Genomic DNA, 20,217 nt, shown 5'->3' on the forward strand with positions numbered 1-20,217 from the left:
TGACATTGTGAACGCTCTTTTTATTAATTAAAAAAATGCAGTGCGCTAAGGGTTTCCAATCGCAGTTTACTATGGATGAAATTGCCGTCCGCAAGACGGCAAGTGTCTAAAGCTTATCAAATGCAGATCAATTATTTACTTAATCAGATAAAGGTCCTCAAAACTTTCTTTTCTGCTTTACGTGCTTATGTCATGTTGGTTACTATGGCATCTAATCAAACAACCCACTTGATGGATGAAAAAAAAAAGAAAACTACGTTTTCTCAATAGCAAATAGGGCGTAATAATAAACTCATTACGTCACCCAACATTCAGGACAACCATATTCTACCCTGCACAAATAAACAAAAAAAAACTGCCTGGATTAAAATTGAACAGAAGTTTGAACATACTGTAACAACGACGGATTCACTGGGTATTGGGTAAGCTGCTACGCGCATTTAAAGTTTCTAACTTTCGGTCCTTTAAATTTGATTAATGGTACACTCAGTGAGCAAAATGGTTGACACATAAAGCGACTAACTTGAATACTGGGTTAAATGACTATCTTTTGGTTAGAAAAGCTTGGAAAGGGCGATGGCCTAAAGTAAAGCCATCCAACGGAGCTAGAGATGGAGCAGAGATGCTGTCCGGAAGCGAACGGAAGATGAACGTCTTTACTATTGATGTCGTAAATAAGAAATAGGAGGTTCGGGCTAACGATTCTCCCAAACAGCTTCTTTTGCCTGAGATAATAACATTTTGATTATACATGCGCTCCATAAAATATGTAAATATAGATTAAAGTATACCTGCTCCAAAAGGAAAAAGCCGATCTGTTTTAATAATGTGGCCGAATTTATCTATATGACGCTCAGGTCGAAAAACTTCTGGGTCTGTCCAATAGGTTTCGTCCATATGTACCGAATACATATTAATAATGACGTAAGCGTCCTAAAGGAAAACGAAACACAAAGTGATAAGCTAAAATATTTTAACATAATCAAATGAAGGATGAGGAAACCTGAGGAATGATGTAGCCTTCAAACGGAATGCTTTTTAAAGCCCGACGAGGGATGGCCAAAGGTGAAACGCCACTCATTCGTTGCACTTCCATAAGAACAGCTTGAGTATAGACCAATCTGCCAAAACATCAAAAAGTGCTCGTCAAGTTTCAAATTGAACCGTACAATAATACATTTATAACAGACGTACTGTGGTTTATGATGCAACGACGGCAATGAGTCACCACACACCTGATCCATTTCGAGTTGCATTTTAGTTTGGACGTCTGGATGGTGAATGAGGTACAGTAGAGCAAATCCTACCAATCGAAAAAACCAAGTGTCAATCTAAATATTTCTGTCATTTTTGTACTGGTATCTAACCAATTGAATTCCCTGTGGTATCAGCTCCTGCCGAAAGAATATCTAGAATAATATTCAACAGCTGTTCTTCTATAAAAGTTTATGTATGGCAAATGAGTTATTGTGACCACAAAAAAGAATACATTTTTCTAAAACAATACCAGAAAACGAATCGTCATTATTTTTTTCAACTTCTTTAAGGTAAACGTCAATAAAATCTCTGGGTTCTACAGATGGCTTCTGCTTGTGTTCATCGATCGCTTCCTGTATATGAATAAGTCATACGTGGCACTCATGATTTGCTGAATAAATTATGAATAAAAGAGCTTCCTTACTTCAATGAACTTCCAGACTTCTTTTAGAAGATCCATTCTCCCCAATTTGGCAAAGACGGCAGGGAAAAGTTTCATGAGAATGGCAGGGCAAGGAAACGCTACGCGCACAATGTCACCACTCCGGAAGACAACGTCAAATAACTCGACGAGCGATTTTAGACGGGGATCGTCACGCTCAAATCGAGCGCTGGCCAGCATCACCCAGAGTGCGTTGACTAGTGAAATGTTGAAGTAGTTTTTGAACTCGAAAACGTTTCCTTCGTCGTGAAATTGGCGTTTCATGTCTGCCAAAAGGACAGCCATTTCTTTACTAACAAGACTTTCCATGTTTTGCCGACCAAAGCCGAAATCGCGCAAGTGGTGTAATGTGAAACGCTTTTGGATCGTCAAAAAATCTCCATCCACCAGCATGACACCTGAAAAACTAAAAAGTGTGAGTAAATGATGTAGATGAGTACATGCAGAAATTTCCAGTAACAATACCCATTCGTTTTCCTTTGCTTTTCATTCTTGCTGGCCCATTATCAGGTCTTCCATTTAGGTTTTCATTCATGAAAGCTTCCTTACATGCTTCATAGCCACTAATAGAAATGACAGGTTGAGGCCCAATGTAGAAACCACACACTGGTCCATAGCGATAGTACAACTTCAGAAGTCCCATGAATGAACAGCCAGGATGCCATTGAGAAACCGACAGCAAACAACCTAAAAGTGGCAATCCCTTTGGACCTAAAATAAGAATGATTGAATTTCTGTAAAACTGAAAATCTGCAGTAGGCTACACAACAGTTTTGTAACAACCTGGTGGAAACTTGTTGGGACGAGAGAAAATCCATACAGCAACACAGAGGACACATCCACCAATCAATATGGAAGTAATCATTCTTTCATTGCATTTCCTGCCGATAACCTGCCAATCTCCGCCTCTGCTTGCTCAGGACTCAATCTTTTACAAAGGGAAGATGTCAATCGGTATTTAATATTAATCCTGTGTTTCGTTGAATGTTACCACGACAACCCATCCAACAAAGCCCAGCATAGACTCATTTATAACAAAAAATAGGATTGCATGCACTGTCAAATTAATTATGGGAATTTCCCTCCAAAAGAATCGAATAACTGCGCACGAGATGAATGTTTATTTCGTCTGTCACTAATTTGTTTACCCATCCAACGCCACCTTTTGAGAAGTAGAAAAATCCGCTGAAGGAAGTGGCAGAGAAGATTTTCAAGAAGTGAACGTGAACAATACACCTGCTGTATTAGTAGGACGAAAAATGTTGTCCAAACAGCTTTGAGCCTGCTTCCAAGAAGCTTGGAATCAATAAGAAGAAGGGAGGCAACGCAATCGATTGGGGCGTTTCATATTCAACTCGTCTGTGCTGCTAGGAAACGCGTGAAGGATCTGACTATTTGTTCATGGTAGGGGAGATATTTGAGGCAGTTTCACTCCGACCAGCAGTCATGGTAGTCAATACAGCCGGCATCGCGGCCGTGGCCGTTTTTTACTTGGTGATTCTTTTCGTCGGGATGTTAGCCGCTTGGAAACAACGGAAAGCTGGACGAGGAACGAGCAACCCTGAAGAAAACATCATGCTGGCAAAAAGGGATCTCGGACTCTTCGTTGGAGTCCTCACAATGACAGGCAAGTCGATCGCAAACGATTGAATCGAATAATTTAACTGTTGAATGTCTGAATTCCGAAAAACTTGTCTTACAAATGTTTCCGTCTGTCAGTCCCGGGAGAACTGTAGCACAGCTTACCGACACAGGCGTGCCGTACCCTCGTCTTCTAACAGATAACGTCCAAAATTTGATTAAAAATAACGCGAATTTCACGCCGTGTGCGGTATTTTGTACAAGCAACAGACATAAAGAAAAACCACAAGAAATGGCGGGGGGTTGGGGGGAAGGGTCGCTATGGCAACAGTTTTTTTTTCGAACGTAGATATTCTATTTTCATCTTTTGCGCTAGTCGTCAGAATTTCTGTGCATAACTGAAATCTAGGGATGAGGCCTACGTGTCGGTGTGGAAAACTGGGTTAAGGTTCGATAACCGAAAAGATTTGTCTGCTCTTGTGATATCTTCTTGAGTTGCAAGTAATTGTCACTCACCCCATGTTCTTGGAAAGGCATCGGAAAACTATTGAGAAAAATAAGAGTGAAAGGAAATTACGGGTCTTGTTTCCGTTCGTCAATTGTTTCGCTTTTGATGGCGGGAAATTTTCAAAGAAATAAGCAAACAGATTCTCTGAATGCGCTTACATAATTTAATCGTTCTTTTTTTTCTTTCCTTCAACAGCAACTTGGGTTGGAGGTGGATATGGTAAGTTGACACATTTTCCAGTGAATAAAAATCGCACGTGCGATTCTGACGACATTTTTTTTATTGTACCTGATATTTCGAAAAAAGTAAACGGATCGGCGGAAGCTGTATTTAGTAATGGGATCGTTTGGTGCCAGACACCGTTTGGTTACTCACTTGCACTGATTCTCGGTAAGCGAAAGTTTGATTAATAAAAGATCCTGTTGTACTAAGAATTTCAGTTTTTCATTCTTTATCACTAGGTGGGCTCTTCTTCGCCAAACCTATGAGGTACAGTACCGTCAGTCTTAAATATTGACCCAAATTATTAATTCAAACATATTACTGCGCAGAGAGAAAGGTTACGTCACGATGCTCGATCCGTTTCAGATCAAATACGGACTTAACATTGGTGGAATACTTTTCCTGCCGGCACTTTTCGGAGAGACCATTTGGACTGCATCCATTTTATCTGCTCTAGGTACGCGTGAATAATGACAAATAGGCTTATCAACCAATTCTAATTTTGAATTTCTGGTGGCAGGATCGACATTGTCTGTTATTCTGGATATGGACAACAATTTGGCCGTTTTATCCAGCGCTGCCGTAGCTGTTATTTACACTTTCTTTGGTGGCATGTATAGCGTAGCCCTGACAGATGTTATACAACTCTTTTTCATCCTTTTCGGATTGGTAAATTACAGTCCTAACTTTTTTTTTTACAATTAAAGAAATTAAAATTATCTTTGAACTAGGTTTTGTGCATTCCATTCGCCTGGATGCATCCGGCTGTCAATCGAGAAGGTTTAGTTAATCAAGATTGGCTGGGCTACGTAGAGCCTTCAAGTTCGGGAATCTTTGTGGATAACTATTTACTGCTCATCTTCGGTGGAATTCCTTACCAGGTGATTATTAATTTTCCCTTTTGGCAAGTCGAGCCCTAGAATTTGCTAAACCATTTTCGCGCTATCGCAAAGGCTTATTTCCAACGAGTATTATCGGCCAAAACCTCAAGACAAGCTCAATGGCTCTCATACATAGCTGCTCTCTTATGCACCTTATTGTCGATCCCATCCATACTGCTGGGAGGAATCGCTAAAAACACAGGTAGGCTATCTCAAGAAGTTTGAAAAAAATGTTCGGTTCTACAATATGTAAATCATTGTCTTTCAGATTGGCTCAACGGTACCGAATACGAAGCGAGTTTAACATCCCCCGATCAAATTAAACAAGTTCTACCTCTAGTTCTCAATTACTTAACTCCGCAGGTAAAATTAAAACTCAGAAAACCCACACAATCTTGCCAAAATAAATTTGATTACACTAAAGTTTCTTACCTTTAACGTATCAATTGAATCCAATTTCAAGTGGGTTTCCTTCTTCGGACTCGGCGCCGTCTCAGCGGCCGTCATGTCTTCGGCAGATTCTTGTATCCTCTCAGCCTCTTCAATGTTTACCCACAATATTTACAAGGCCATCGTTTTTCCTTCGGTATAGAAATATCAAACGTTAGTAAAAACGCCTTCTGTAATTATTAAAAAAAATCTTACCATACAGGCTAGCGGATCTCATCTGATGATTGTCTTGCGCGTCTCAATCCTAGCCGTGGCGGCCATCGCTTCTCTATTGGCTATCAGCATAAACAGCATTTACGGCCTTTCGTAAGTTAATTACTTTGATATTAATATTTGATTTAAAAAATCATGGTACCTTTCATTGTGAATCAGGTTACTCTGCTCAGACATGGTTTACGTATTACTGTTCCCTCAATTGCTGTTGGTCATCCACGCCGAGTCAAGGTGTAACAAATACGGTTGCGTCACTTCATTCATGATTGGTCTCGTCCTGCGAATTCTCAGTAAATACCGTCTTGAAACAAACTGTCACTCTCGAATGACAACTATATGAATCTGTTTCTTTGGTTACGCTCTCCCGCCAGGTGGTGAAGAGCTACTCGGATTGCCGACCGTCATACAGTTTCCGTTTTTCAGCAACGGCCAGCAACAAATCCCCTTTCGCACGATCATCATGGTGCTCACGCTCGTCGTTCATCTAGGAGTCTCGTTCATCACCGAGCAATGCTTCACTAAAGGATGGCTTCCTCCGAAATTCGACTTTCTCCACTGCTACCACAGCCCATTGGAGATGACGTATCAGCCGGAGGAAACCTCGCCGGAAGAATTGCATTTCCAGTTCATGACCAATGGAAAACTCGAGTCGGTTACGCCACTGCCAGAGTCGGAATTGCCTGGATTGGAGGCTAACCTGGATTCAATGTTAGACATGTCGAATCCCAAACGTAACTTGCCATCCATTCCGGTTCAAACTTCGGTCTCCGATTTATCAGCGGAATCTGAAAAGAAAAATAATGAACAAATGTTTAAACATTGCTAATTGAATTATGTGTAACAAAGTGCGGGACCACTTATTTGGTTTTATCTACTAATTCACATTTCTGAAAAAAAAAATTACTGTGAATAATATTTTCGAGAAGAAAGGTGATATTTTCATTGTTTGTTTGAAATGACGTGCACGCCGTATTTTAATAAGCGACACTAAAGAATACAATTTTCTCAATTTTGTTTCAAACCGGACTCGAGTAACGCTTCTCATATCATAAATTGATACTTGGGTACGGCATATCCGACTTGGATTTGTGGTAGCGCTGCAGGGCATACGCTCAAAACAAGACTCGTATCCGCTTTTGTTGATTTGAGACGATTAAGCGACACCCGATCTCATGGTTATTATATCACACGGACGCACTCTGCGGAAAGAAGCGCAAGGATGAACATAACATCCGAGGTTCCCAAAACATTCGAGTGGCCATATCGACAGTTTAGAAATAAACGGAACGAATTTACTGATCAAACAGAGGTTTCATAATGGTTCAAAGTTGGTAACAAAACCATGTCTACATCGCATTTTTGACGGCATGGAAAAAGGTTTCAATTTCGGGATAGGGAAAAATGAGAATGCGTGCCAACTGCGTCTAATCAAGTTACAAAGTTGTCAGAGTATGTTTAAACGGTCCACTAAGGGAAAACGGTTCACTAGCTAGCTTCCAAGAAAGCGTAAATACTAAGAAAACAATAATTGATCAACCGACAATAAACAACGTGAAACGGAAATCTTAAGCTAATTGTTTTTGAAATTCAATAAGTTGATAAGACACATTTCTCAGAAAAAATTAACTACTGCGTTTAACTAACCTAGTTAAAAAGACACCCCTCAGTTTCAATTTTGTTAAGGGAGGGAGGAGGGTACACGAGTTACAAAACTTCCTGATCGAGATATTAGAAACAAACCAAATGTCGGTAACAGTAGCAGCCTAGCTGCTGGTCAAGTGAGTGAACATTAGTTACGTTATCGAGCGGACGGCGTCGATATGGCGGGAAATCTGAGCCATATGACCGTGAATTTTTTCCGTTTCCGTTTTATCAGATTATTCAAGAAAGCATCAACGATTATTGATTTCCTAAAAATGGTCAAGACGATTTTAAAAGAAACTGGAAGATATACCTGCGGTATGTTCAAAGAAAAAGATTTGCTCTCAAAACTGGCTTAGAAAACCTGATTTTTTTTTATCAACAAGCAGCGCATGTGCAGGACCTGTTTGGAAAGCCAACCAAAGCCTAAACAAACAGGCATGACACAGCTAAATGGAAAGATTCATTTAAATAAATGCCAAACCTTTTTGACGGACACATACCCACTCACTTTGCTATACATTGTGCCAGTCTCTGTTTTTACGTAATGAAACTTTTAAGTTTGTTGAATGAATTCAACAAACAGTGCAGTATACGTCGTAAAATGAAATAATCATCAAACTGGTGGACAGATTTTTAGAGGAATTATGATAACAACAAACAGAGCAACTACAAAACGTGCCAGTGATTTTATCAATGTTTAAGGGAACTATTGTTGTCAGAATGGTAGCCTATCTATGTCTCTTGGTAGCCCAAAGCGACCACGGAGCGGTGATAAAACACTTCACGAGTCTGGACTGGACTGGTGAAGCGTTTTATCAGTGGAGGTTGGCCACTGAAGCCATCACATCAACGACATTAGAAAACAGTTATGCAAGTGTAACACATTCAATTTTCCAAGCAAGAACTCATTGTAAAAAATTCCCAAAGAGTGGACACTGGGACCCTCAAAGTGCTAGCAAAAAACAATCGTCAGTTTCCGAAGTGTTCACCAAATCGGAGGATTAGATTGTTGGAAGTTTCAATCGATCGTAGAAAAAAAACACACCATTTCAGCAGATGATAACTGAAATTTGTGCTCTTCGATCTCATCAACAAAGCTGTGAATCGTCCCCTTGATTTTCCACCAGGTAAAAAAAAATCTCAACTATTTTGTAAATTTAATTGAATTTGAGTAAAACTGGATAGGGTCAAGGGGAAGCGGAAGACTCTACTTGGGTATTTTCCTTTTCTTTCGTCATGTATACCGACGGACCTGTGACGGGATTTTATTTAAAACCTCATCGTAGTCATAAAGACGTAAAAGAAGCGCCGGAGGATCTCAATAGCCTTGGTTTGAAATTTAAGAGAAAAGCCCGGTAACTCAAAAAGACAAAATGATAATTCTTGAATAAAGATATTTTAGTTGATTCATTTTTTCCCCTTAGTATTATTTTAATTATAGGCCAATTTTGACAGGTGCAGCGCCGATTTACTGCTAGACACCTCAGAGATTTGGGATTCGTAAAACTTCAAATTGATTAAAAATTGAAACTGAAAGCCAGATGATGAGGGAGGTTGGGGATCTGATTAAAGATATGGATAATAGCAGTCAGTCAGATAAGGGGTGGTTGGTGGGCATGTGGTTGACCTAAAACGCATTTTTCAAATATCTGTCCCATTCTCCGGGCAACTGTTGCAGGTATTAAAACAAGAGAGAGAATTAAAACTCGAAGGTTTATCAAAAAGTTTCGATTAAGAAAATTCCGAGGTAACAACCAAAATTCTGTTCCCAGCGTTTCAAAAATTCCCGCATCGTGAGAGAATTTTTTAGACAAAAAAAAAAAAACGATTGAACCCATACAAATCCATAAGTATTTTCCCGATTTTAGGACTCAAATTTCAGAAACTAATATTGTAACAAGTTACAATTGTCAATAGAATAATATCAATGATAATCAACTCACAAATCACTCCATGGATGAAGTAGTTGAAGCTAGTGATTTTATTGACTTAAACTCAACGAGATGAAAAAGCAAAACGACCTCACTTACTGAGAGCAAAACTACCAAGCCCTATACCGCCCTATACTGAAAACCCTTAACGTAATTTAAATTGTTGCAGTCAACCAATCCGTTGCGACGATCGCAGATTTATGCGGTGCAGGGGCTGAATCGACCGATTTGCATCACATTGTACCAAAACTTGACACCTATAAGTTTAGCTTACCTTGTGTGGAAGCTGTTTTGATGAAAGTCCAACGTTCCTACAACTTTACTGCACCGTTTGTTGCCCCCTTACGCCGTCAAAGAAACGAAGCTTCATGGCTATATAATACCAAAAGTGAATAAATACGTTTTCTCCAAATGGTAAAGAAATGAATGTGTATAAATGGTACTTACCACTTCATCCAATAATAAGGGATGTGTTATCATGTTAAATCGGGATGCCGTCTTCCTAGATGCCGAGTCCTACTGGAAAGAACCGGAAGTATTCCGCCAAGAACACGAAACTGGAATGAGGATGGCAGAAAAGTGATTAAAAGAGATCATTTCTATCCATTTGGTATTAGTATTAATCACCGGACAATTCTTTGCTGCTGAGTACCAATAATAAATCATTACAAATTAATTGCAGGAAAATTATGTGTTTTGGAGATTCCTTGGCAATTAGCTGAACATACCTTTTTTCTCTTCACGGCTGCTTTGATAAAAAATTTTCGATTTAAATCTGCAGAAAAGAACTTCTGAGTTTACACCCTGTGATGGGTTTGCCCGTGGTATTAAAGCAGTGGTGGTCCCTCGTTTCGTGGTATTAAAGCAGTGGTGGTCCCCCGACTCGAGAGAAATTTAATTTACAAACCAACACGTAATACAGTAGGTCGTATTAAATCGGATTGCGAACTATTCGGATTGCGCAGCTTCATTCCTATCAAGTAAAAAAAAATACAATAAAACGTCAGCAATTTATTTTCATTTCGCTTACTCATTTTTTAACTCATAATTTACTTTCATTTACGCGTGACAAGGACCAAAGTCCAACTCTTCTAGTCCGGCTTTTGCGTAATTTTTCCTGTTCTCGAAACAGGATACATACACATACACTTGCACGAAACCCTCGTTACCTATGTGGAATTGCATGTGACAAATCTAGGGGGTAAATTTCTGTAAATCACAAACTCTATCGCTGAAAAATAAAATAAAAAATTGTCTGAATTGTTGTCGCATGGTAACACAAGAAACCGTTATGTAAAATAGTAAACAGATTTCTAGCTGAGTCATGAATGATTGCAAATAGGGCAACAAGAAAATCTAGCTGTTGAACAAAGATTAGCGTATGGGGGTTATTGTTGTAAGAATGCTATCAATGTGTCACTAGCCCCAAGAGACTGTGATAATAGGCTCCTCAAATCTGGGTGGAGATGTAAATACAAAATGAACAACATACGAAAGCAGCTCGTCAGGTGTTATGTAACAATGTCATTATATAAGCAAGAACCCCTTAGCAACACATTCCTGGCAGAAGATTGAAAGAGAGTGGACGCTGCGACCTACGACTTCCTAATTTGAGCAAGTAAACAACCACTCACTCAGTTCCCAAGTGTCTACCGAAGCGGATGCTGAACGTGAAAGCTTAACATTTCAACCATAAAATTGGATGAAACCCCATTCCGACCAAATATGATTTCTGAAATTGTTCTAACGATCCTGCTCATCGGTCTCATCATCAAGGCCGTGAAACGTCCCCACAATTTCCCACCAGGTAAACACAATTTCAATCATGCTGTTAATGCAATGGCAATAAAATTGTCATTTAGATCGAATTAATTTAATTTAAACTGAACAGGGCCCAGGGGATTGCCTCTAGTTGGATATTTGCCTTTTCTTTCGTCATGGGATCCGCAGTATCCGCACAGAGCCTTGCAAAAGATGAGTAAAGTCTACGGACCTGTGACGGGATTTTATTTGGGACCCTCCACCATGATTTCAGTTTGCAGCCATGAAGCCGTAAAAGAAGTGATGCTCAATGAAAATCTCAATGGCCGTCCGCATTCCTCTATCACCTTGGCTCGAAATTTTGGAGAAAATCTTGGTAATTTTATTACTTAAAAAAATTAATCCTAGCAGTCTCTTATTTCTGTTCTTTCTCCCAGGGATTATGTTTATTATGGGCCAGTTTTGGCAAGAGCAACGCCGATTTACTATGAGACACCTCAGAGATTTGGGATTCGGAAAAACTTCAATTGAAGACCAAATGATGGGTGAGGTTGGGGATCTGATAAAAGATATCGAGAATAAAAGTCAATTAGATAAGGACCGAGTGGTTGACCTGAAAGGCATTTTTCAAGTATCTGTAGTAAATATTCTTTGGGCTATTATCGCAGGTATAAGTAGGTTTTTAAAAATCACTAGATTGCTGACTTAACACTTATTTGATTCTCAAAAGGCGAGCGTTTCCGGCGCGACGATCCCAAATTCCAGGAACTCCTAACGGCTAACGAGCAGGTTTTCCGAGCGGGCGATCCCGTCCGCGGTAATATTCCGGTCCCAGCATTTATACTGAAACATTCCCGCCTAGTGAGAGAATTTATTGGAGTGAAAAGCGAAATGACTGAACCCATAAAAAAGTTTATCCAAGTATTTTCCTCATTTTGATCCTTAAACATGGAAAACTACTAAAAGTTGATTGTCAATTACAGAGCACTATCGATGATCACCAACTCTCTAATCGTTCCGTGGATGAAGCTAGAGATTTTATTGACTTTTACCTCAACGAGATGAAAAAGCAAAAGGCAGAGAATCCTTTCACGACCTTTACCAGTGAGTTAAAAGATTTAAAAGCCTAAATGCAGATAATAACGTAATCCAAAATTGTTCACAGACAATCAACTCGTTGCAACGATAACGGATTTGTTCGGTGCAGGGGCTGAATCTACGAGCGGCTCTATCGGTATACCAACAAAGTCCCATTTTAAAACTCGCTTCAAATGTTTAGTTTTCTAATTGATACTCAGGGTTCGCCATGATTCATCTGATTCGCAATCAGGAGGTGCAGCGCAAAATGCAAGCAGAATTGGATCAAGTGTGCGGAGAATATGTACCAACCCTTAACCATCGATCCAGGTAGGTCTGCTTTAAAGACCAGTTTTGCTCTAACTAAGAAAGAATTACAATGACATTTCTGTCGGGTTAGCCTACCTTACACTGAAGCTGTTTTGATGGAAGCACAGAGGTGTAGCACTATTGCGCCGTTCGTTGTCCCCCATTTCGCCGTCAAAGAAACCAAGCTTCAAGGCTATACAATACCAAAAGTGAGTTAATACTTTGTCTCTGTACTTCAAAATAATAGGTGAATATCAGACTTACCAATTTCTAAAATGATTAGGGAAGTATTGTCATGTTGAATCTGGATGCTGTTCTCATGGATGACGGGTACTGGAAAGAACCGGAAGTCTTCCGGCCGGAACGCCATTTGAATGAAGATGGCACGAAAGTGATTAAAAGTGATCACTTCTATCCGTTTGGCATTGGTATTAATCAACGGAACAATTCTTTGCTGCGGATTAAAACCAATAATGAATCATTACAAATTATTTGCAGGGAAAAGGATGTGTTTGGGAGATTCCTTGGCAAAAAATACCTATTTTCTCTTCACGGCTGCTTTGATCAAAAAGTTTCGATTTGAACCTGTACAAAATGAGCCTCTTCCGAGTTTAGACCCCATCAATGGATTTACAGTGGGCTACAGTGGCTTTAAAGCTGTAGTGGTCCCTCGTTCGTAAATTACGTACCTAGAATTTTTAGTACAAGAGAAATATATATAAAAGCTAACACATGTATCGTATTTAAAAATAGAATAAAAATTCTCTTCACTAAATAACCGTAAAAATTTACTCGTGACTTGTCGGTTCTGAGAAAAAACGCTCTTCCCTTTTCAAGATAAAAATTTCCAATTCTCTACACTTTCAAGTTCCGTATTCCGAGAAGTGTAGCCGTCGGAAGAACGGGTTTCTTCTACCTAGTAGGCTATCTTTCCCGTCAAAACAATCTGACGCAGCACCTATTAATTTCGAAATACTGAGCTGGAATTTTATAGTTATAGTTTTTAGCTGTTAACGCCATCTATTATGAACATTTAGGTAAAATTCTTAGTTTATTTTATCATCTGAATCGAACCAAGAACACTAGCTGAAAGGTTATAGATTTGAATACTATCGCAAAATAGCCATTGCAAATTTAAGTTTAAGATCGAGTAACTTTGTAAAACAAGGAATAATATAATGAAAACGTTATCCTAATGTAAAATACATAAGAAATTAAGAGTTCAAAATTAATTTAACCAACTTGACTGATAACGATAAGGGACCATGTGGTGGAAGGTTAATAAGGAGTACCGCGGACAGCACGCTTCGCCCCGATTTTAGCAAGTCTATCTGCGGCTTCGTTGCCCCTGATCCCTCTATGGGCTGGAACGAAATTCTAAAATAATTCCGTTTTAAGGTTGATGCAGTCAGAAACGTTTGAAATTCCAAATTAACAATGAATACATTGCTTTACCCATTCGATCTGAATGTTTTCGGAATTCCATATGTCGCAGATTTCTTCGATAACCTTTTGGTTTTTAACAGGTGTCGATGCAGATGTCGTCCATCCTTTAGCTTGCCAACTTTTTACCCAATATTTGAAGCATTTAATGACGTACTGGGAATCGGAATGAATCTTGAGTTTCTTTATCCCTGCGGATAGAAAAAGAAAATAATTTGGGTAATAAATGCACAAAACAAAACGAATATACCACATTGCTTAGCTACTCGAAGGGCTTCTTTGACGGCCTGCAATTCCCCAGAATTGTTGGATTGCGTGCTATCGGATTGAACAGCTTTGCTGACATTCCTGTTATAAAGATAATAAAACATTGGCAATTGATTTAAATTTTTCGAAAAAATTTCGCTTACATCGCATGTCCAGTCCCGAAGAACACCCCGAGTCCAGCTTTTGCCCCATTTTTCCCGTTCTCGAAACAAGATCCGTCAACATACACTTGCACGAATCCCTCACTATCGACGTGGAAAGGCCACTTGAAAAATCTAGTGGGTAAATTTCGTAAATCACGAACTCTATCTGAACGAACTGGACACTGCTTTTTGAATTCCACTGCTCTTTGTTGCAAACAAGATATTATGAATGCAGCTGCTTCTTGTAGGGTCTCAAAGCCCTTGTATATGGGAAATGAACAATTCACATGCATATCACAGTCTTCCCTGTAAAACAATTCAATTAATTTTTATAATTAATACATTTTTAGGCAGACAGTGAAAACACAGATTTTACTTCTTAAAAAATATTCCAGTAACTTTGTCTTTGCCTTCTGCTACTGCAAAATAAGTTCTTCCTTCTTTGTCACTGAGTCTTTTATTGGCTGTATGTTTTTTATACTCGAGAGCTGCTGATGCAGAAGCCTTCTCTCGACATCCAAAGTTACTAATGGTGAATTTCTTGAAGAAACAGCCAGGATAACCATCTACTTGAGACTCACACTCAGGCCAACAAGAATATTGATCAAAAAAGCATAATTAGTAACACAAGAATTTGGCATGAATAAAACACATAACATACTGAAGCAAGTGTGAATCTTACCATGAACGAAAGATACCTCGTTTCCTTCCTTTAACGACAACGTAAAAAGCCATACTCTTATATTTTTTCTCTTCTAATGTAGCATCACATTGAGAATGGTGACGGCAATGAACGAATCCTACAGACATACATATTACTTCTTCAAAATATACTTTGTTTTTACTAGTGTCGTTTGTTACTACTTTCTGATCAAAAGTCAACAATTCAGCACATTATTTCATTAAGCTTCCAATTCCATTAAACCTCAGAGGACATTGTATATTGCAACACCTTGATCCCAGTCCAAGGTGATTTTTATTTTTGTGCTTTGTCTCCATTTATCTTGATAATTATGATAGAGTGATGACAGATGACGACCCTTCCCCTTTTGGCGGCCATCATTGAATCAAAAGCTCACCCTTCCCTAATCCCTATTCCTAGGCTGCCAGTTTACCTGGTTAAAAATCTATAAAACAAGTTATTCAGATTTCAGTATTTCACTTTCAGAGTTGTTAAAATTATTATTATTATCAAGAGAAGCCAACTAAATAATACAAATAAAACTCCTCTGCTCTTTGTTTTGTACTGACAATGGATCTGTCTGGCTGGACCTGTGGTTTCTATTTAAAGAAGTGAGCTATTTTTTCAAGTATTTTTTTCAATTAATTTGACTCGCGAACTACTGATTCGAATCACACTATCTTTGAGATAATGAGTGGGTTTACGATAGCGTCTTAAACTCATTTTTTCAAATGTTTTGCTCTTTAACGGAAGACATTAACTCCCAGTGAAACCAAATTTTGTCGCACAGGATGTAGATATAACATTTAACTAGCGGAGAAAGCGAGAAACACTTCCCTAGTCACTATTTTTTTATTTTAGTATTTTTATAAACTAGGCTACAGTACAGCACACGCATTGTTTCAGAAAAACCTTTCTTTATCCGGTACAGTGCCACTGAGTTTTCTGTACACAACAAATTGAGTTGGGCAAGTATAAGCGACAAACAGAACAAATAGAATTTCAAATAAAGCAGTTTCCTAAACTTTCAACAATGCACATTTTACTCACATTCGCCATCTTTTCCGTCTGTTTAGCCATCTCAACAGGTAGGCCACTGTTATAATTTCTGAAACCATCTAACATGATTTCAATCCAAATTTTCCAATGTTAGTTTCTCGAGTTGAGGCGAATGCTGGTCCATCATGGATTCTTAGCGAATACGAAGGATGCAAGGGATTTTGCAGAACTCCAATCCGATACCGCCTCAAGTACAAAAATCACTTATGCAATCTTAAGTACTGTCCGGACCATGATGTAATAAGGGAGCGGTCTGTTGGCACCGGCGACGAATTACAGGAAGTGGACTAAGTTAACACTTCCGCTGAAGCAAAAACTAGCTCTACTACGACTACAGCAGATCAAATTGAAGGATCTAGAAATAAAACTTATTTCATTAGCAGAAAGTTGGCATTGATTCGTTCATGTTCTAATACTCCGCTGTTGGTAACTGATGTTTCTCTTTTGTTTGAAAGAAATACACGTGTGTTACCAATTTTTGTGTCATTACAAAGTTTCATTATTCCTCTAATTAACGCGTGTTGAGTAAAAATTTTGAAAAACCACCGCCCGCATTTTCGTTGTTCAGGAAAGGGCCATTTAACTCCAGAGTATTGCTGCTTATTTATAATCATCACTTATGAGCTGTTGAAATAGTGGTTACAATAAAACTCGTGCAGGAGATTCGTAGTCTCTGATTGATGGATGTGGTATTGCGGCAAGTTATCACAAAATACCACAGCACTCAAAACTGAAGGAAATCCAAGAAAGATTGTGCGGTTATTTACATCCTTATAACTCAAACGTTCCTACAAACAGCTGTGAAAATAACTCGGCTATTCTTGATGTCGTTGTAAAAACCTGTCGACAACGCCAATCACGCTGTACACTTGTGACATTAAAGACGTGTGGATTCAACTCGTTGTCAGTAATCCTATTATCACCATGTCTCTAACACGCTCCTTGATCATTTTCGCCACCTGTCTAGTCATTTGCACGTTGACCGGTAAGTTCACATGATACTTGAATTCGTGTAATCGGAAATCTCTGAAGCCTCATTTCTTTTTCTACGTTTTTCTATTGACACTCTATAGTTCAGTCGGCAAGCGTTGAAGAGGATAACATGGTCGAAGGTGAATGGAATGAAGAATACGAACGTTTGGCCGAAGACGACGAGGCTTTTTCCTTCGATAATGCGGAAGAAGAAGAACTGATGGAAGAGCGTCAAGCCAATAACCAACAAAAAATTAAGGAACTCTGGAAAGAGGCCAATCCCATCGCTTGGACGATCAAACGACTTTAGAGCGGGACACAAACAACTTATATTGAATTCTTCCCAGATGAAATCCGGCTATATACTTTGTATCCCTTTATCTCATGCCTTCCACAGTTTTTACTAACTGTTGTTTCCATCTTTTTCACCTTCCTCTGACACCAATAAAACATCTATCAAATTTTCTTTGAATACACCCTGGAATTACATTACTTTCGGCTTCGTCAATAGAGGTACCATGAATTTGGGATAAGATGAATTATAATCATAAGAAAAAAATAACTAGATATTAAAGTTGTGGGGGGCAACTAATAGAATAATGTTCTTCGAAATAAAATAGAATAGGCCCTAATGCCGCAGTTTTAACTGATAAAAGTGTGTTTCCTTTAAAATGGCCCAGAACTATTTCGACATTACGTGTTATCGTTAATAAATCCCCGATAATTCAACAATAAAAAATTAATTTGAAATTTAGAAATCTTATCTGTGGTTTTGTGAACGTTTTAAATCTCGGAATTGAGGATGAAACTGATAAATGTGTTCTAGCCTTTGCCAAAAGGACATCCTACCACATTTCCACCATAGTATCTCAATAATTAAACCCACAATCAAATATCCGCCGATTTGAATTTCTTGGTGCGGTTCTTTTTTTAAGTTATATTTATAACTTAAGCCGGTACACTAGTCCGAAAAGTTGGAAAACCCCGAAAAATAGACAAATAAGAAATGTTCAAATGTAAGAGATTCTCTTGAAATTTCTTCGGAAAATCCAGAATTTTCCGAAAAAATGATTATTATATTATATTTCTCAATGTTCTCATGTTTCCGCCGTAGGTTCGCTTTGGCAAAAGAGTGGACCACCCCTTGGAAAAGATAAACCGGCGAATAGCAACAAAAATATAGACATAAATTAACTTAATAAACAACGAGTACAACAACGAGCACTGCGTCACTACTTAATAAAATGTCAATGCGTAATAAAGTAGCCTGCGTATGTCTTTTGGTCTTCGTTCTGTGTTACTTTGTCGCATTCATAGGTCAGTATCTTCCATATCATTATTGGGCAATTTCCTCGAGCACCCATTAACTATTAATCACAATTCAATCATACATAACTAATAATCCATATGTCAATCAAGATGCCAGCCCGGCCCAGCATGCTCGTCCAGCCGCAGGATTGTTTAAGGAAAACCGTGGCGTTTTTTCTGGTAAAATTGTTAATTATTCATTTTTCTATGTGGACACGAATAACTGTTGTAATATTGAAATCACATTTTAGAGCGGCACTTGAAGAAACGATCTGCAATGACTGACTCAGAGAGAGATGAACGATTCTTCTTTTGGATAGCCAAGGCCGTGCATGGCTTAGTCAACGTCATCAAACAACACCGTAGACGTGGCTGAAATCACTGCTACCAGTTCACCATGAAAACAAGTTACCACCCTTTCCCACCTTTTTTCTAAAATTTGAATTAATAAATAGGCCTACATCAAACATTAAATTCCCAAACTAGAACAGAGTTCCAGTAATTAAATTTTTTTTAGATGCAATTTTAGTAACGCAGACGAGTTAAAAAAGAGAAAATTGAGCAATAACCATAGTCTATCGATTTATTCTTTATTTTATTTCACAATCACGGCTTATCGCTGATAAACTACAAAAAAATAATACGAAATTCGTGGTTTTATGACATTTTTATCTCGGCATTTGTGGGGTGAAAGGGACAAATATTTTCTAGCCTTTGCCAGATTGACATCCTAATTCCTAACTCATTTCCGCTATATAATCTCAATATTTAAACCCACAATCAAATCAGTCAGTTTGAATTCCTTGATGCGGTTCCTTATTCTGAATGTTCTTAAAACGTTAGCCAAGGAAAGAGCAGGAAAAAGAGGAAGTGGTGACTGGCCGCAAAAAGCTTTATATCAATTAGGATTAAAAAATTAAGGTGCTTTCACACTGCCACTAACGCAGCGTTACGGAGCAAAGCCTAGCGTAGCCAGCTCCATCTGGTGTGACGGAAGAATGGGTACTGTAGCGTAAAAGGGCGTTTTAAGCTCCTCTCCACGCTCAACTAGTCAACTGGCAGTGTAAAAGCACCTTCAGGTTTGTCACTCCCCAATAAAATGTCGATGCGTAAGGTAGCCTGCGTCTGTCTTCTGGTCTTCGTCCTGTGTTACTTTGTCACATTCACAGGTCAGCATTTCTAATATTATTTATATACTTATACTTATATATAATTGGCAATATCCTCGAGCATCCACTGTTATAAACTATAATAATCACAAAATTTATTTGTCGCATTATGTCAATCAAGATGCCAGCCCGGCACAGGATCGTCCAGCCGCAGAATTGTCTGGGGAAAGCCGTGGCGCTATCTCAGGTAAAATTTGTCATTATTCAAAAGTCTCTATATTTGCACACGAATATAATTTTAATTAAAATGATAAATCATCAGAGCGGCACTTGAAGAAACGATCTGCAATGACTGACTCAGAGAGAGAAGAACGATTCTTCTGGAAGGTTGCATGGCGATTCGGTAAAGGCGTACACAACGCAATCAAAAACAGAAAAGGATAAAATCACGGCGACCAGTTTACCAGTTGCAACCATGACCGACCATGACCTATTGAGGAACATGACATGATGTCCGACATTCTGAAAATATAATAAACAAATGACTTTTGCAAATATATTTTTTTATTTTATTAGCGATCACGTATTATTAGTATCCCACTAACGATTTTGGGTAGGACTAAGGTTTTAGCTTCAGGACGCCGCTTGTCCTGAGTGTAGGCCTACCTGTAATTCCTGAGAAACCAACCTCGCCATCAGGATTGCCTTGCCTTGTACACCTGCTGTGCCCGCTGACTTTGTATCCAAAAAATGGACGATGATGATTATTCAATGGGGCCGTTGTTAGATCAATCGTTTGGTTCAGCAGGTGATTTCGCAGGCAAGCCTTGTGTTTCAAGTTTCTGTTTGGTGCTGGATTGACGACCAGCAAGTAAACTGAAATGGATGTAGAGCTATATTTTGCCATCACCCTTTATCGCTGAGATAGATCAGAATTCAACAAAAAAAATTATTCGTA

At 38.8% G+C, this 20,217-nt stretch overlaps 4 protein-coding genes and 3 long non-coding RNA genes across 20 annotated transcripts in view; 4 read left to right on the forward strand and 3 right to left on the reverse strand.

Annotated features, from left to right (window-relative positions):
- LOC124349667 (methyl farnesoate epoxidase-like) lies at positions 1–5,450 on the reverse strand. Of its 3 annotated transcripts, none has more exons than XM_046800441.1 (10): positions 5,324–5,450; positions 2,483–2,627; positions 2,165–2,410; positions 1,682–2,097; positions 1,508–1,610; positions 1,368–1,436; positions 1,195–1,303; positions 1,004–1,121; positions 792–933; positions 1–725 (listed from the first exon to the last, which is right to left on the reverse strand). In XM_046800441.1, exons 2-10 carry the CDS (start codon positions 2,562–2,564, stop codon positions 544–546), a joined length of 1,467 nt encoding a protein of 488 aa, XP_046656397.1. In that variant the 5' UTR covers positions 2,565–2,627; positions 5,324–5,450; the 3' UTR covers positions 1–543. The 3 variants fall into 3 exon arrangements, with proteins under 3 accessions (XP_046656397.1, XP_046656398.1, XP_046656395.1); XM_046800442.1 differs by having other exon boundaries at positions 2,483–2,631; positions 5,336–5,419; XM_046800439.1 differs by lacking the exon at positions 5,324–5,450 and adding an exon at positions 2,691–2,847.
- Positions 2,902–6,580, forward strand: LOC124349553 (high-affinity choline transporter 1-like). The gene is made up of 13 exons (XM_046800248.1): positions 2,902–3,326; positions 3,984–4,007; positions 4,095–4,178; positions 4,250–4,277; positions 4,340–4,467; positions 4,531–4,679; positions 4,742–4,891; positions 4,964–5,093; positions 5,160–5,254; positions 5,355–5,477; positions 5,544–5,647; positions 5,714–5,844; positions 5,926–6,580. Exons 1-13 carry the CDS (start codon positions 3,101–3,103, stop codon positions 6,378–6,380), a joined length of 1,827 nt encoding a protein of 608 aa, XP_046656204.1. The 5' UTR covers positions 2,902–3,100; the 3' UTR covers positions 6,381–6,580.
- LOC124350364 lies at positions 6,223–12,643 on the reverse strand. 5 transcript variants are annotated; one of them, XR_006920839.1, is made up of 7 exons: positions 12,541–12,643; positions 12,373–12,469; positions 10,206–10,323; positions 9,858–10,102; positions 9,577–9,686; positions 9,404–9,501; positions 6,223–6,339 (listed from the first exon to the last, which is right to left on the reverse strand). It is a non-coding gene; the product is annotated as an uncharacterized LOC124350364 (long non-coding RNA). The 5 variants fall into 5 exon arrangements; XR_006920837.1 differs by having other exon boundaries at positions 10,183–10,323; XR_006920838.1 differs by having other exon boundaries at positions 10,183–10,360.
- LOC124350421 lies at positions 7,960–9,894 on the forward strand. 4 transcript variants are annotated; one of them, XR_006920931.1, is made up of 5 exons: positions 7,960–8,325; positions 8,384–8,553; positions 8,623–9,517; positions 9,596–9,739; positions 9,812–9,894. It is a non-coding gene; the product is annotated as an uncharacterized LOC124350421 (long non-coding RNA). The 4 variants fall into 4 exon arrangements; XR_006920930.1 differs by having other exon boundaries at positions 8,384–9,543; positions 9,636–9,739; XR_006920928.1 differs by having other exon boundaries at positions 8,384–9,517.
- LOC124349655 (methyl farnesoate epoxidase-like) lies at positions 10,391–13,051 on the forward strand. The gene is made up of 10 exons (XM_046800424.1): positions 10,391–10,936; positions 11,021–11,266; positions 11,328–11,558; positions 11,621–11,811; positions 11,874–11,994; positions 12,056–12,124; positions 12,189–12,297; positions 12,368–12,485; positions 12,560–12,704; positions 12,775–13,051. Exons 1-10 carry the CDS (start codon positions 10,855–10,857, stop codon positions 12,954–12,956), a joined length of 1,494 nt encoding a protein of 497 aa, XP_046656380.1. The 5' UTR covers positions 10,391–10,854; the 3' UTR covers positions 12,957–13,051.
- LOC124349857 (ribonuclease H1-like) overlaps positions 12,638–20,217 on the reverse strand; it is a 17,773-nt gene continuing 10,193 nt past the window's right edge. The window contains exons 1-9 of one of the 5 annotated variants that reach the window (XR_006920320.1): positions 14,812–15,239; positions 14,506–14,718; positions 14,130–14,435; positions 13,970–14,067; positions 13,732–13,910; positions 13,519–13,653; positions 13,069–13,234; positions 12,815–12,965; positions 12,638–12,730 (exon numbers count right to left, since the gene is read on the reverse strand). Coding sequence is in view for 3 of the 5 variants with exons in the window: in XM_046800771.1 (XP_046656727.1) it covers positions 13,555–13,653; positions 13,732–13,910; positions 13,970–14,067; positions 14,130–14,435; positions 14,506–14,718; positions 14,812–14,939 (1,023 nt within the window). In the remaining 2 variants the exon portion in view is untranslated. Of the gene's footprint in view, positions 12,731–12,814; positions 12,966–13,068; positions 13,235–13,308; positions 13,654–13,731; positions 13,911–13,969; positions 14,068–14,129; positions 14,436–14,505; positions 14,719–14,811; positions 15,240–20,217 lie in introns of those variants that run through there. The other 4 variants (XR_006920322.1, XM_046800772.1, XM_046800771.1 and 1 more) reach the window with 4 other exon arrangements.
- LOC124350380 lies at positions 15,688–16,345 on the forward strand. Its single transcript, XR_006920865.1, has 2 exons — positions 15,688–15,899; positions 15,965–16,345. It is a non-coding gene; the product is annotated as an uncharacterized LOC124350380 (long non-coding RNA).

This window comes from Daphnia pulicaria, chromosome 7 (genome assembly GCF_021234035.1).
Source record: "Daphnia pulicaria isolate SC F1-1A chromosome 7, SC_F0-13Bv2, whole genome shotgun sequence".
Lineage (NCBI taxonomy): Eukaryota > Metazoa > Arthropoda > Branchiopoda > Diplostraca > Daphniidae > Daphnia > Daphnia pulicaria.